Genomic DNA, 13,909 nt, shown 5'->3' on the forward strand with positions numbered 1-13,909 from the left:
TTTTAGTCACAGAGTCCTCTGAGAATTTGATGAAGGTTATGGTGTATGTGGACTGCAGGAACACACACACACACACACACAGACACACACACACAGACAGACACACACACACACGCACAGACACACACACACACACACACACACACACACACACACACACACACACACACACACACACACACGGCAGGTAGGAATTATTCACGCTGGAAATGGCGAAGGCCCGAACAGAAGCTGTCACACTTGGGATGAAAGAGGAGGGCTGGAGTTTAAAAAAAAAAAGGAAAGTTACAATTGCTGGGACTTGGTAAGAGGGGCAGGAAAGATAATGTCCAGGTTTTAGTGACTAGGTCACGGTAGTGACAACAGAGGAGAGGAGTAGGTCTGCCGGGAGGAAGAGGTCATTTCTGGCTCGCTGCATGTGAGGTGCCTACGGGACAGAAGGATAAAGATGTTAGGAAAGTGGTTGTAAAAGTATTGTACCTCGTTTGGGTAGTGATATAGACTTCCGGTGCCACAACATACAGGTTTAGGTGAGCAGGCACAGCTGTAATCACCAGGTGTAGTGAATAAACTCGCATCTTTCAGAGGAACCGCCTCTACGCCTCAGAAGAATACTCCTAGGCCCACAAGTCCCCTCCCAGAAAGTGCGCAATCGCCTCAATCTTTCTGACAAAACTCCGCCGACCCAAGTCTGCGCATGAGTTCGGCGCTTGCGCACCAAGGCTCCCCGCGGCCGCTCCCTGCTCCTGGCGCTCCGACTCCTCGCCTCTCAGCGGCCCCGCCCAGGCGGCTGCCCGTGACCTGCCTGGGTGCAGGGAACGGAAAGCCGGGAGGGGTGAGACGAGTTCAGTTCGCCATGGGGCTGTTTGGAAAAACCCCAGAGAAGCCGCCCAAAGAGCTGGTAAGGGCTACGGCGGCGGCACCGGAGTGGGTGGGTTTGCGTGGGGCGTGATAGAGTTCGTAAACGACTGGACAGTCTCCCCCCAGCGGCTGGCCAGGTGCCGCTCGGCCCCCATTTCCGGGGCCTCCCACTCGACTGAGGGGCCGGAGGAAGTCTCTTAGGAAACGGCTGCAGCGAAAGAGAACCCTGGTATTCCACTCCACAAGGGAGCCGAGGGTCGGGTTAAGACTTCCGCGGCCTCGGCTCCGGGCGCGGAGGCAGCAGCGCCGGCCTCGCCTCTGGAACCCCTTCCCCGGCGCGCGTTGGTACGTCCCGCCGGAACCTTTCCCTGGCGCAGGCCCCGCCCCCTCTCTCCCTCCCGAGGACAACTGGCGTACCACCCATGGTTCCGTGGTACCCCGAGGACACCGTCCCCGCCGCAGGACTGTCCGGGCGTTCCCCACCCACTGCGCCGTATTGAGAGGGAGGCTCTGGATCTCATTCCCCTGCCCTCCAACGTTCTGTTGGCACCAGACGCACAATTACAGCAGGGACCCCACTCGGAAGAGTGGTACAGGAGATAACAACTCTGCATCTGGCTTAGACTTCAGAATCTGCCTGTCAACTGCGATCACGTCGGGATACTGTGGAGCGGTTGAGTGCCCTGTGGAGTCCGTGTGCCTAAGTTTGTAATCTGGTTCCGCACACATCAGCTTTGTCATGTAGGCAAAGTTAATTTCTCTGAGCCTTAGTCTTGGGTGTCAAGTAGGAATGATAATAGTATCACTTAAGAGTTATTGAAGATGAAAGGACGTTAAGTTTTAGCTAGTAGTGCTAGTTAGGGTAAATTTGTGTTTTTGTTTTGGGCCGCTCCAGGCTGCTCATGGGATCTCAGTTCCCGACCAGGGATCAAACTCTGGCCTTGGCAGTGCAAGTCCGGAATCCTAACCGCTAGGCTATCAGGGAACTCCCAGGGTAAATTATATATTCTACAACCTTGCTCTCATTGGCAGGCAGATTCTTAACCACTGTGCCACCAGAGAAGTCCAACCTTGCTTTCAAAATGCAGACCAACAATATCAGCATCACCTGGCACCTTGTTAGAAATCTTGAGCCCTACCTGAGACCTATTGAATCATAATTTGAATTCTGACAAGATCTCCAGTGATAAGTATGCACATTAAAGTTTGAGAAGAATTACAGCACCCAGTACAGACTTACACATAATGGGAAACAAACCTAAAATCTTTCATTTAATAAATAGTCTTACATGTTCAGCTCTAGCAGGCCTGTTTTAAAAACCAATGTCATGCGTCATGAGGTTGTCGGCACGTAAAGTATGTGTTGATCGTATTTGTTAATGATGGGTGCTAGAACAGTAGGCACTCAATAATTATTAGTTTCCTCAGGCAACTTACGCAGTTTTACTCCCTGGTAAAATAAAAATTGTGGAGCTTAAATGAGGTAAGAGTATGTGACATTAGTTTTCAAACTGTATAACATTATATAGATGCACATTTTGTGGCATGTATATATTCTGAGGTGCTTGTTATTATAGAAGTGTATTTTTGACGTTAGGAAGGATTATTACCTTCAGTGTTTGGTCTTAGGTTTGCCATTCATAAAGGGAGAAGATTATGGGAAAACAGTCTCATTACTATTTAATCTGATCTCTAGTATATGTATTACTTGAATAGCACTGAGACTGCTTTTAAATGATAAATGTAATTGCTAAGAGCTCGAAGATTGTATAGTCTTCCAGTAGGGTAGCCTACCTGTGAAAGTAAGTTAAAACCTGAAAATCACAGGGTTGATGCACGAGGTTGTTTTTTAAAATATGCCTGCCAGAGGGATATTATAAAGATGAAATAAACAGCCAAAGAATGTATCGTCTAGCAAGTAAGATAAGCATTTCAAGAACAAGTCTGGATTGGGTATCACATATATAGTTACAGGAGTTCAGAGGTTGGAGTGATCACTCCCAGACTTGTGTGATTAGAAATGATTTGGGGGACTTCCCTGGTGGCACAGTGGTTAAGAATCTGCTTGCCAATGCAGGGGACACAGGTTCGAGCCCTGGTCCTGGAAGATCCCACGTGCTGTGGAGCAACTAAGCCTGTGCACCACAACTACTGAGCCTGTGCTTTAGAACTGTGAGCCACAACTACTGAACCCACGTGCCACAACTACTGAAACCCACGTGCCTAGAGCCTATGTTCTGCAACAAGAGAAGCCACCGCAATGAGAAGCCTGTGCACCACAACAAAGAGTAGCCCCCACTCGCCGCAACTAGAGACAGCCCACGCGCAGCAACGAAGACCCAGCACAGCCAAAAATAAATAAAATAAATAAATTAAAAAGAATAAAAAATAAAAAGGGACTTCCCTGGTGGCGCAGTGGTTGAGAGTCCGCCTGCCGATGAAGGGGACACGGGTTCGTGCCCCGGTCCGGGAAGATCCCACATGCCACGGAGTGGCTGGGCCTGTGAGCCATGGCCGCTGAGCCTGTGCGTCCGGAGCCTGTGCTCCGCAACAGGAGAGGCCACAACAGTGAGAGGCCTGTGTACCGCAAAAAAAAAATAAAATAAAAAAATAAAAAGAATCCGCCTGCCAATGCAGGGGACACGGGTTCAATCCTGGTCCAGGAAGATCCCACATGCCACAGAGCAACTAAGCCCATGCGCCACAACTACTGAGCCTGCACTCTGGAGCCTGCGAGCTACAACTGCTGAGCCCACGTGCCACACTACTGAATCCCGCGCGCCTAGAATCCATGTTCCGCAACAAAAGAAGCCACCACAATGAGAAGCCCGTGCACTGCAGTGAAGAGTAGCCCCTGCTTGATGCAACTAGAGAAAACCTGTGCACAGCAACGAAGACCCAACACAACCATAAATAAATAAATAAATAAATAAATAATTTAAAAAAATGTTAGAGTGAAGCTGTACATTTTTTTAAAAAAAGAAATGATTTAGCCCTCCACTATCATATTTTCCACACACCTCCTGCCTGTGAATTGTTTCTTGACTCTCCTTTTTTAAAAAAATATTTATTTGGTTGCGCCGGGTCCTGGCTGCAGCACGAGGGATCTTTGTTGTGGCATGCAGGATCTTTAGTAGCAGCATGTGGGATCTTTTTTAGTTGCAGCACATGGGATCTTAGTTGCAGCATGCATGTGGGAACTAGTTCCCTGACCAAGGATCAAACCCAGGCCCCCTGCATTGGGAGCATGGGGTCTTAGCCACTGGACCACCTGGGAAGTCCAGGTTCTTGACTCTTTAGTAGGAATTTTAGTGCTAGATTATTTACTTTAACTGGTACTGGAGGTACCCTGCCCAAGATTTTCTTCAATTTCCTCTTCACGGTACTCCAAGCTATCCTTTGAGTTCTAATTATACCTTGTTCTAATTTGTCAGAAGAGTGTATCTGTTTGCTTTACATTCAGCTTCTACCAAGCTCTTTATACCTTGTGATTTATGAGGAAATTGTTTTGTCACCTGCCACAATTATTTAGCATTGAATTTGTAATTCCAGAAAGTGCCAATAAAGCGGGAAGGAGAAGTACTTTTTTCTCCATAGAGCTGTGGAAGCACAGGTAAAGTATTGAGAACCAGTATATGAATAAGAAGACAAATAATGTCTGACATTTTAGTTTTAGTTTGGCATTTTTTTGAGAGGGAGAAGGAGAAAACTTAAAAATTCAACTTTATAAAAGAAGCTAAATAATGGAAACTTAAAAAACAAACCAAAATCCAAGATAATGTTGGCAGAGAGAGAAGAGTTAGAGGAAAAAGAGAACCAACTAAATGCTGTAGAGTCAGCTGGGCAACTCTTGAATTAGGATTGATTTATAGTATGCCTTACACTGGGGACTGGAAGATGAGGTCCCAGCACAGAATAAGCAGGGGCCAGGTGCAGCCATGCCACGCCACACCATCATCATTGTCATTTAGGCCATGGAGACAAGTCAGGTCAGGCAAGTCAGGTCACGTCACATATACATATTTATGTTATGGGTGATGACCCCAGAGCTTTGGTAAAGTATCCAGCACAGAGTAGGTGCTAAATAAATATTGAGTGATGAATGAGTATCAGAATAAGATTAAGGAAGTTTTCAAGTCAAGTAGTTTTAAGATGAGCAGTGTTTCAAGGGATATTCCAGGGAAACATTAGCTGTATAAGGGGCTTTACAGACTAAAGTCTTTGCCCCCAGCTATCTCAGATACTTTGATGGAGACATCTTAGTGGCGAAACTTGTTCTATCTTAAAGTGTCCAATTTAAGACTGGATTGGGCCTGCTGAGGATGAGCCTTGTAATCCATTTAGAAACTGAGACTGTCTTAGGATGGGAATCAAGAGGACTTGAGATTATGCTTGAAAGAGATTCTTTTCTTGGACCCGAGGTTCCGCTGGAAAATTGTGCTGTCCTCACTTAGGGACTTTGCTAATTTAGCCTTTGGGTAGAACATGTCACCTTTTATGGCATCAGAATTCTGAAATCATGTAACTAACTTATATCCATAGACTGAGTCATGACACATGGTTGTGGGTTGCTATCCGAAGGGGGAAGAAAATGAGAAAGGGAGATGGAGGAAAAGAGAAGGCTTCATTCACTTAGTTAATACCACAAACGTTTATTGAGATATTTTAGTGTATATTGGGTTGACATTAGGTTTGCAAAAATAAGACACTGGAGAACAACTTCAAAGGATACCAAGTTTTGGGGGAGGCTGACATGTGAACAAATGCTTATATTTTAGGGTAAATAAGAGCAATAATATAAGTATGTACAAGATCTATGATGTCACAGTGTGTGGGGGGAGTAACTTACTGTTCAGAGTAGGGAAGAGGACCTGGTCAGGGAGGTTATCTGGGTCTTGTCACAAGAGGCATTAGCCAGGTGGATGGATTGGTATAGAACTGGGAAAGAAGAGGCATTCCAAACAAAATAAACTGCAGATGCAAGGTATAGAAGTGTGGAATGTAGGTTGGAGGAACCTGAAAAAAGTTTAGAATGGTTGAAGGATGAAATAAGGTTATATCTGAGTGGGATGCAATGGTAAGATGTTAAATTGGAGAGGTAGGTAGAGGGCAGATTAATGAAGGCCTATGTATCATGCCTACTAAGGATGGGGAGCATTCAGAATAGTGGTTTGGAGCAAGAATTGGAGGGAAGAGACTTCGGTATGGAGCAATTAAGTGGCCCAGATGAGAAATGATGCTGGTCTTAACTGAGAGCAAAAACGGGGATAGAAAGGATAGGAGGAGTTTTAGAAATATTTAGGATATATAGTCAGAATTTGCTTATCTGCTGGATGTGGGATGAAAGTGCAAAGATGATTCTTAGGTTTCTGTTTAACCTCACTGCCATCAAATCCATCATCCCACTCAGTGTTGGTATCATGAACTGAAATTGAGAGAATTCTGGAAAAGAGCAGATTTTTGACAGGATGGTGATGGAGAGGAAGGAACCGCAGAGCGTGGTTTTAGACAGGATTCAGGGGATCCGGGAAGACATTAGTAAAGTGTTATCCAGGAAGAATACTTTCTTTTTTACTTCCTGTCCTCAGCAAAATTGTAAGCTTCTTAAGAGCAAGGATCGTGTTTTTCTTATCATCTACTTTTCAGCATAGTGTTGAACTCCCTTAATAAGAGTAAGGTGTCTATCAAATATTTGTTTCATGAAGTAGAGATGGTGAGAGAAAATGCTTACACATTTGAAGATACCCTAATTGACCATCTTCTCTATATCCATCTGACAGTGATCAGAGTAGGCAATTTTTGACCTAAGTTCACTTATATTTGTTGTTTTTGGCTAATTTCTAGTTTTATATATGTTTTAAATCTTGAAGGATACACAAAGTCCTTTATACAGACATCACCTTCAGGGAGAGGAGCTAGGTAGCTGAGGGTCAAAAGTGGAAGAGGAATTTACTTTTAACTAGATATCTGTTTTAGTCCATTTGGGCTGTTATAACAAAATGCCACAGACTGGGTAGCTTATACACAGTAGAAATTTATTTCTCACAGTACTGGAGGCTGAGAAGTCCAAGATCAAGGAACCCTCAGATTCAGTGTCTGATGACGACCTGATTCCTAGTTCATAGGTGACCATTTTTTCACTGTGCCCTCACATGGGCAGAAAGGGGGATCAAGCTTTCTGGAGTCTCTATTATAAGGCACTAAACTCATTTCATGAGGGCTCTGCCATCATGACCTAATCATTTCCCAAAGGCCCCACCTCCAGATACCATCACATTGAGGACTGTTTCAACATTGCAACTGGGAGGATACAAACATTCTGTCTACAGCAGTATGACTTGTATATCCCACCCTGATACGTGGAATCAACAATTTCTCCAAGGAGTACAAATTTCTTTTAGTGGGAATGGTATTTAGAAACCAAAATTTAGGTGCTTGTGGTGCTTATTACTACTGGAGTGTTCTTGCTTCTAGGCCTTTTAATTAGAAGAAAGAAGTATATTCTTTAAAAAGTTATGAAGGTGATTAGAGACTAGGTTTTTTGAGCCAACCCTCCTGCTGAAAATAACTAGAAGAGCTAGATTAAAAGTATAACCATTTGAAATTACTGAAAACTACCAAGGTAGTGAAGAATTGCAAAATCAAGATCTGAGAGAAGTGGGAAGCTCAATTACATGAGCCCAGTCATTTGGGACCAGTTTTTCCCCCTAAAGAGATCCTCTAATTCCTCATGCAGTATTGAGAAACTGAGAATTTGAGGAGAGATTTTGACATCCTGTGGTTAGGGGGTTCAAATATTGGAGTTCAGGGCACACAAAGGATGAGGGACTCATTTAAGTCCCCAAGGATTTTGGTTAGAACTCTGAAAGGATACACCTTAGTGGTAACTGTGAACTGGAAATAAACCGGCCTTTACAAAGACTGATGTCCAGTGTCAAATCGTCCCTATCCCTGATTGGATTTATTAAGCTTAATTAATAACCAGTTGTCAGTGTTCTTAGGCTAGATGTTTGCCTGAAGCAAATTAGGTCTTCTCTGGGAGAAGATAACATCATGCAGAGACACGTTCATCCTGTGGGTTTTCACATACAAAGTTCAGAATTCAAAAAAAAAAGACATTGATTCATAGGAAATCTTTATGTATCCTGGATACAGGTCTTTATATATTCTGGATACCAAGGCTTTATAAATGCTTTTGTTCCCATTTATGTGGTTACAAATAGCTTCTCCAATTTTCTGAACTTTTTCCTTCCTTTAAATGGTATCTTATGATGAGTAAAAATTCTTAATTTCAGTATAGATAAGAATATCACTCTGTTCCTTTATGCTTATTGATTTTTGTGTCTTTTAAAAGAAATCCTTTCCTAAAAAAAAAAAAGAAGAAATCCTTTCCTAATCTGAAATCATAAAGGTATTCTCCTATACTGTCTTCTTAAAGTAACATAGTTTTGCATTCTGTATTTAAGTCTTCAATCCACTTAATTAATTTCAGTGAAGGATGAGAACAGGAATTCAATCATCTTGTTTTCCATTTGGCTTACCATTTGTTTCCACACTGTTTATAGAAAACACACTTTTATTTGTTTTAGTTTCCTGTGCCTAGTTGGCTTGACATGTAGTAGACTCTATGAATGAATTTGAATAAAGTATATATCTTGATAGTGTGAAATTCTCTGTAGAGTTCTTATGGTTTTCACAGCATACTGTCTGATTTACAATTTGATTTTTCTTTATACTGTACTCCTTGCTTATGTTCTGCTTAACTTATCAATTATAAATGCTTTTTGTTTATTACTAAAACTCTATTGGTACTAAATAAAGGTTTGTTAATTTTCCATTTTATCAGTTTTCATTTTCTTGTTTATTGTAGTGATCTTTCCAGTTGTGAGACTTGTTTGAGACAGTTTCTTGAGCTCTTTGTACTGGACTGTATTTTACCCTAACAGAACATTAGATTCACCTGAAGAAATTTTAAGTACTACCTATCATTTGGGCTCTATTATAGCCCAATTAAATTGGTATTGTTTAAATGTCCCAGGTAACTTCTGTGTGGAGTGAGGTTGAGAACTACTGATCTGGGTCATGGCTGGATAATTTTGGTTATTCCCATTTCTTTTAGGAATTTTTTCTTTCACAAAATCCCTTTCGATTTTGTAAGTTAAAGAAAAAATTTTGACCAGTTTTATGAACCTTTTTCTCTTTGACATTTAAAAACATAGATTTTTGGTGTTTCTGAGGACTGAAATTTTATGCCTCTTCTTCACAACACATATTTTATGCAGTTAAATTCAACAGATAATTATTGAGCATTTGCTTTGTGCCAGGGGCAGAAGGGGTTAGTGAATAAGAAAAGGTCTTTGACCTGCTGGAGCCATACAGTCTATAATGTGTAAACACATTAATATCAGTATATTAGTTATATATAATTATGTTAGTTTAGTATAATTAATGTAATGTTTACAAAAGAGAGGAGGTATAGGGTTCTGCCTAATTATACTGCAAGTGGGTTTAACTTATCCCAGGGGTCACAGAAGGCCTCCCAAAGTAACATTTAAGCTGAGACATGAAGACCAAGTTCAGAAAATATGTTCTTTATTCTTCTGACTATTAATAACATTTGGGGAAAGCAAGATTTTCTGGTGGTCATGTGAAACTGTTCTATCGGCTAGTTGCCACCTTTTATGTAGTTATTAAATTGCTCCAATTCATGCCTCCGGGTTCTAATCATAGATATAGTTCACCAAGTATAAACAAAGTAGAATTTAGCATTTTGGACATTAATAGAATGGAGATTGAGCTTAATCAGCATTATTGGGAAGATTTGAATTTAGGGCATTTAAAAACTAGTTTCGTTCAATTGTGAGAAAAAATATCTATTTGTTATATCATCCGTTGGGCATATTTGTGTGGGTCTAATTATTCTGGTCTGTTGATCTATGTGTCTATTCTTTGGCCAACTACTCTGTCTTGAATACTGTAGCTTTATATTAAGTCTTCAAGTTGGGTAATGGGGAATCCTCCAGCATTGTTTTTCTTCACGGTTGTCTTGGTTACTCCAGGGCATTTTTGCCTTTCCATATAAACTTTAAAATCAGTTTGTTGATATCTACAGAATAGATTCTGGTGATTTTGATTGGGATTGCATTGAATCTACAGATGAAGTTGGGAAGAACTGATATATTAGTGTTTAGTCTTCCAATCCATGAACATGGAATATCTCTCCATTTATTTATATGTCTGTGATTTCTTTCATTAACGTTTTGTAGTTTTCTACATGTACATCCTTTACGTATTGTTAGATTTTTACCCAAGTGTTTTATTGTTTTGTTTGGTGCTATGGTAAATGTTTTTAAAATTTCGGATTCCAATTGTTTATTACTGATATACTGGAAAGCAGTTAACTTTTGTGTATTAATCTTCTGTCCTATGACCTTGCTATATTTGCTTGTTAATTCTTGGAGTTCTTGGAGATTTTTTATATCCATTCCAAAGAATCAACAACAAATATATATAAATATAAATATAAGTAAATAAATAAATAAATATATATATATATATATATACACACACACACATCAGTTTAATTGTTTTGTCCCAAATTTGTGTACCTTTTCTTTTCTTATTGTATTAGCTAGGACTTCATTACACTGTTGAATAGGAGTAGAGAGAGATGATATCCTTGCCTTGTTCCTTATCTTAGGGGGAAAGCTTCTAATTTCTTGCCATTAATTATGATGTTAGCTATAGTTTGGGGTGAGGGTGGGGTTGCAGTTTTTTTTTTAATTAAATTGAGGAATTTTCCTTTTATTCCGGTTTGTGGAAAGTTTTTATTGTGAGTATAGGAGAATGGTTTTCCTGTGTCAATTCCTACGATTTTTCTTATTTAACCTATTGATGTGTGGTGGATTACAGTGACTGATTTTTGAATGTTGAACCAGCTTTGCATACCTGGAATAAGTCACACTTGGTTGTGGTTTATAATTCTTTTTATGTAATTTTACACTCAATTTGCTAACGTTTTGTTGAGGATTTTTGCATTCATGAGAGATACCGGTCTGTAGTTTTCCTTTCTTGTAATGTCTTTATCTGGTTTTGACATTAGGATAAGGCTGGCCTCATAGAATGAGTTAAGAAATATTCACTCTTATATTTCCTTGAAGATTTTGTAGAGAATTGTTATCATTACTTCCTTAAATCTTCTGTAGAATTCACCAGTGAAACCATCTGGGCCTGATACTTTCTCTGTTGGGAAGTTATTAACTACCGATTCAATTGCTTTAATAATAATAGGCCTATTCAGATAATCTACTTCTCCTTGTGTGAGTTTTAGTAGGCTTTCAAGTAATCGGTCCCTTTCATCTAGTTTACCAAGTTTGTGAGCATAGAATTGTTCATAATATTCCTTTATTGTCTTTTTATTCTCCATGGAATCAGTAGTGATGACCCCGTTTGCATTTCTGATATTGGTAAACTTGTCTTCTCTCTTTTTTTCTCTGTTCGCCTGGCTAAAGGCTTATCTATTTTATTGATCTGTTTAAAGAGCCAGATTTTGGTTTCATTGATTTTCTATTATTGTACTTTCCTCTTTTCAATTTCATTGATTGTGTAATTTTTATTGTTTTTTTTCTTCTGCTTGCTTGATGCTTAAATTGCTCTTCTTTCTTTAGTTTCCTAAGGTGGAATCTTAGATTATTGATGTCTAGCTCTCTCTTGATATATGCATTTAATGCTATAAATTAACTTCCCAATGCTTTTGCTGCACCCTACACATTTTCGTAAGTTGTATTTATTCCCACTTTAATTTAATTCAAAATAATTTTAAATTTATCTTGAGACTTTTTCTTTGACCCATGTGTTACTTAGATGTGTGTTGTTTAATCTCCAAAATTTAGGAATTTTCCAGCTATTTTTCTGTTACTGATTTCTAGCTTCATTCCACTGTGGTCTCAGAACACACTTTGTATGATTTCTATTTTTTTAAAAATTTGTTAGAGTGTGTGTGTTATGGCCCAGAAAGTGGTCTGTCTTGAGGAGTATTTCCATGTGAGCTTGAGAAGTCTATGTGTTCTGTTGTTGGACAGAGTATTCTATAAATATTAATTAGATCAAGTTGACTGATAGTTCCGTTCAGGTCAGCTATATCCTTACTGATTTCCTCTCTGTTCCATTTGTTGATTATCTCAAGGGAGGTTTTGAATTCTTCAGCTATAACATGGATTTGTCCATTTCCCCTTTCAGATCTATCAATTTTTGCCTCATATATTTTGATGCCCTGTTTTTAGGTGCATGCACACTAAGGATTGTTTTGTTTTCTTATTGAATCCTTACTTAATGCCTCTGTTGCCCTGATAAGTTTTTTTGTTCTGAAGTCTGCTTTGTCTTAATACAGCTACCCTCCTTTTTTTCCTTCCTTTCTTTCTCCCACACTCCCTCTCTTTCTTTTTTCTTTCTTTACTTCTTTATTTTCATTGATGTGAAATTTACATAACATAAAATGAACCATTTTACCCTGAACAATTCAGTGGCATTTGGTACATTCATAACATGCAACCACCACCTCTATCTAGTTCCAAAACATTTTCATCACTCTAAAGTAAAACCCTGTACTCTCTAAGCAGTTGCCGCCTATTCTAATCTCCCTCCAGCATCTGGTGACTACCAATCTGTTTTCTATTCTAATTTCTTATAAGTGGACTCATACAATATATGGGCCTTTTATGTCTGGCTTCTTTCATTTACTACAGTGTTTTCAAGGTTCATCCATGATGTAGCTAGTACTTACTTCCTTTTTATGGCTGAATGATATTTCATTGCATGCATATCTCACAACTCATGCATTCATCCAGTGATAGACATTTGAGTGGTTTCAACCTTTTGACTGTTGTGAATAGTGCTGTTTTGAACATTCTCATATGAATATTTTTTGAGTACCTATTTTCAATTCTTTTGGGTATATACCTAGGAGTAGAATTTATTTACCTTTTTGAGGAACTCTATAACTGTTTTTCACAGTGGTTTCACCATTTTACCTTCCCACCAGCAATGTACAAGTGTTCCTATTTCTCTCCTTGCTAACACTTATATTTTTGATTATAGCCAATTCTGTTATTATAGTCAATATGCTTTATGTGAAGTGGTATCTTGTGGGTTTTATTTACATTCCCTTAATGACAAATGAGGTTGAATATCTTTTCATGTGCCTTTTGGCCATTTGTATATCTCCTTCAGAGAAATGTCTGTTTATGCCCTTTGCCTGTTTTTTAATTGGGTTGTCTTTTTGTTATTGAGTTGTACGTATTCTTTATATATTTTTTAGAAGACCCTTATCAGGTATATAATTTGCAAATATTTTCTCTCATTATATAGGTGATCTTATTATTTTTCTGATAATATTCTTTGATGTACAGTTTTTAATTTTGATGAAGTTCAATATATGTATTTTCTTTCTTTTTTTTTTTTTTGCTCATGCTTTTGGGATGTTTCTAATACAAATCCAAAGTTATGATGATTTATCCCATATAAAACTCAGTATTTTCTTCTGAGTTTTATAGTTTTAGCTCCTATATCTAGGTCTTTGACTAACGTAGAGTTAATTTCTATATGCTGTGTGAGATAGGAGAGAGCTTGGTTTTGATTAGTGTTTGCATGGTATATTTCTCCTTCCTTTTACTTTTAATGTTAGTCTTTATATTTACTTTTAACCTTAGTCTTGTAGGCGATGTATAGTTGACTCTTTCTTACTTTCTCTCTCTCTCTCTCGCTTTCTTGCTTTACCCTGTCTGATTTTCACTGAACCTTTCATATGATTCATTTAATCTCATCTATTAGTGTATCAATTATGTGTTTGTAAAAAGTTTTTAGTGATTGGCCCAGATTTTGAAATATACATTTGTAATTAAGTTAACTTCAAATGCCATTATACTGTTTCACATGTAATGCAGATACCTTTAAACAATGTATTCTGTCCATTATGATATTGCTCTCGTTCATTTCAGTTATCCATATTCTATCTTCACCCAATATACTGTCACTATTATTACTTTAAGAA

General features: G+C 39.1%; 1 protein-coding gene across 1 annotated transcript in view; it reads left to right on the forward strand.

The window, feature by feature from the left end:
• The first annotated feature begins 735 nt into the window (after positions 1-735).
• CHMP3 (charged multivesicular body protein 3) overlaps positions 736-13,909 on the forward strand; it is an 81,983-nt gene continuing 68,809 nt past the window's right edge. Inside the window, exon 1 of the mRNA XM_079940488.1 lies at positions 736-901. Coding sequence (XP_079796614.1) covers positions 857-901 — 45 coding nt within the window. The 5' untranslated portion in view covers positions 736-856. The remainder of the gene's footprint in view (positions 902-13,909) is intronic.

Source organism: Stenella coeruleoalba (assembly GCF_951394435.1).
Source record: "Stenella coeruleoalba genome assembly, chromosome: 13".
NCBI lineage: Eukaryota > Metazoa > Chordata > Mammalia > Artiodactyla > Delphinidae > Stenella > Stenella coeruleoalba.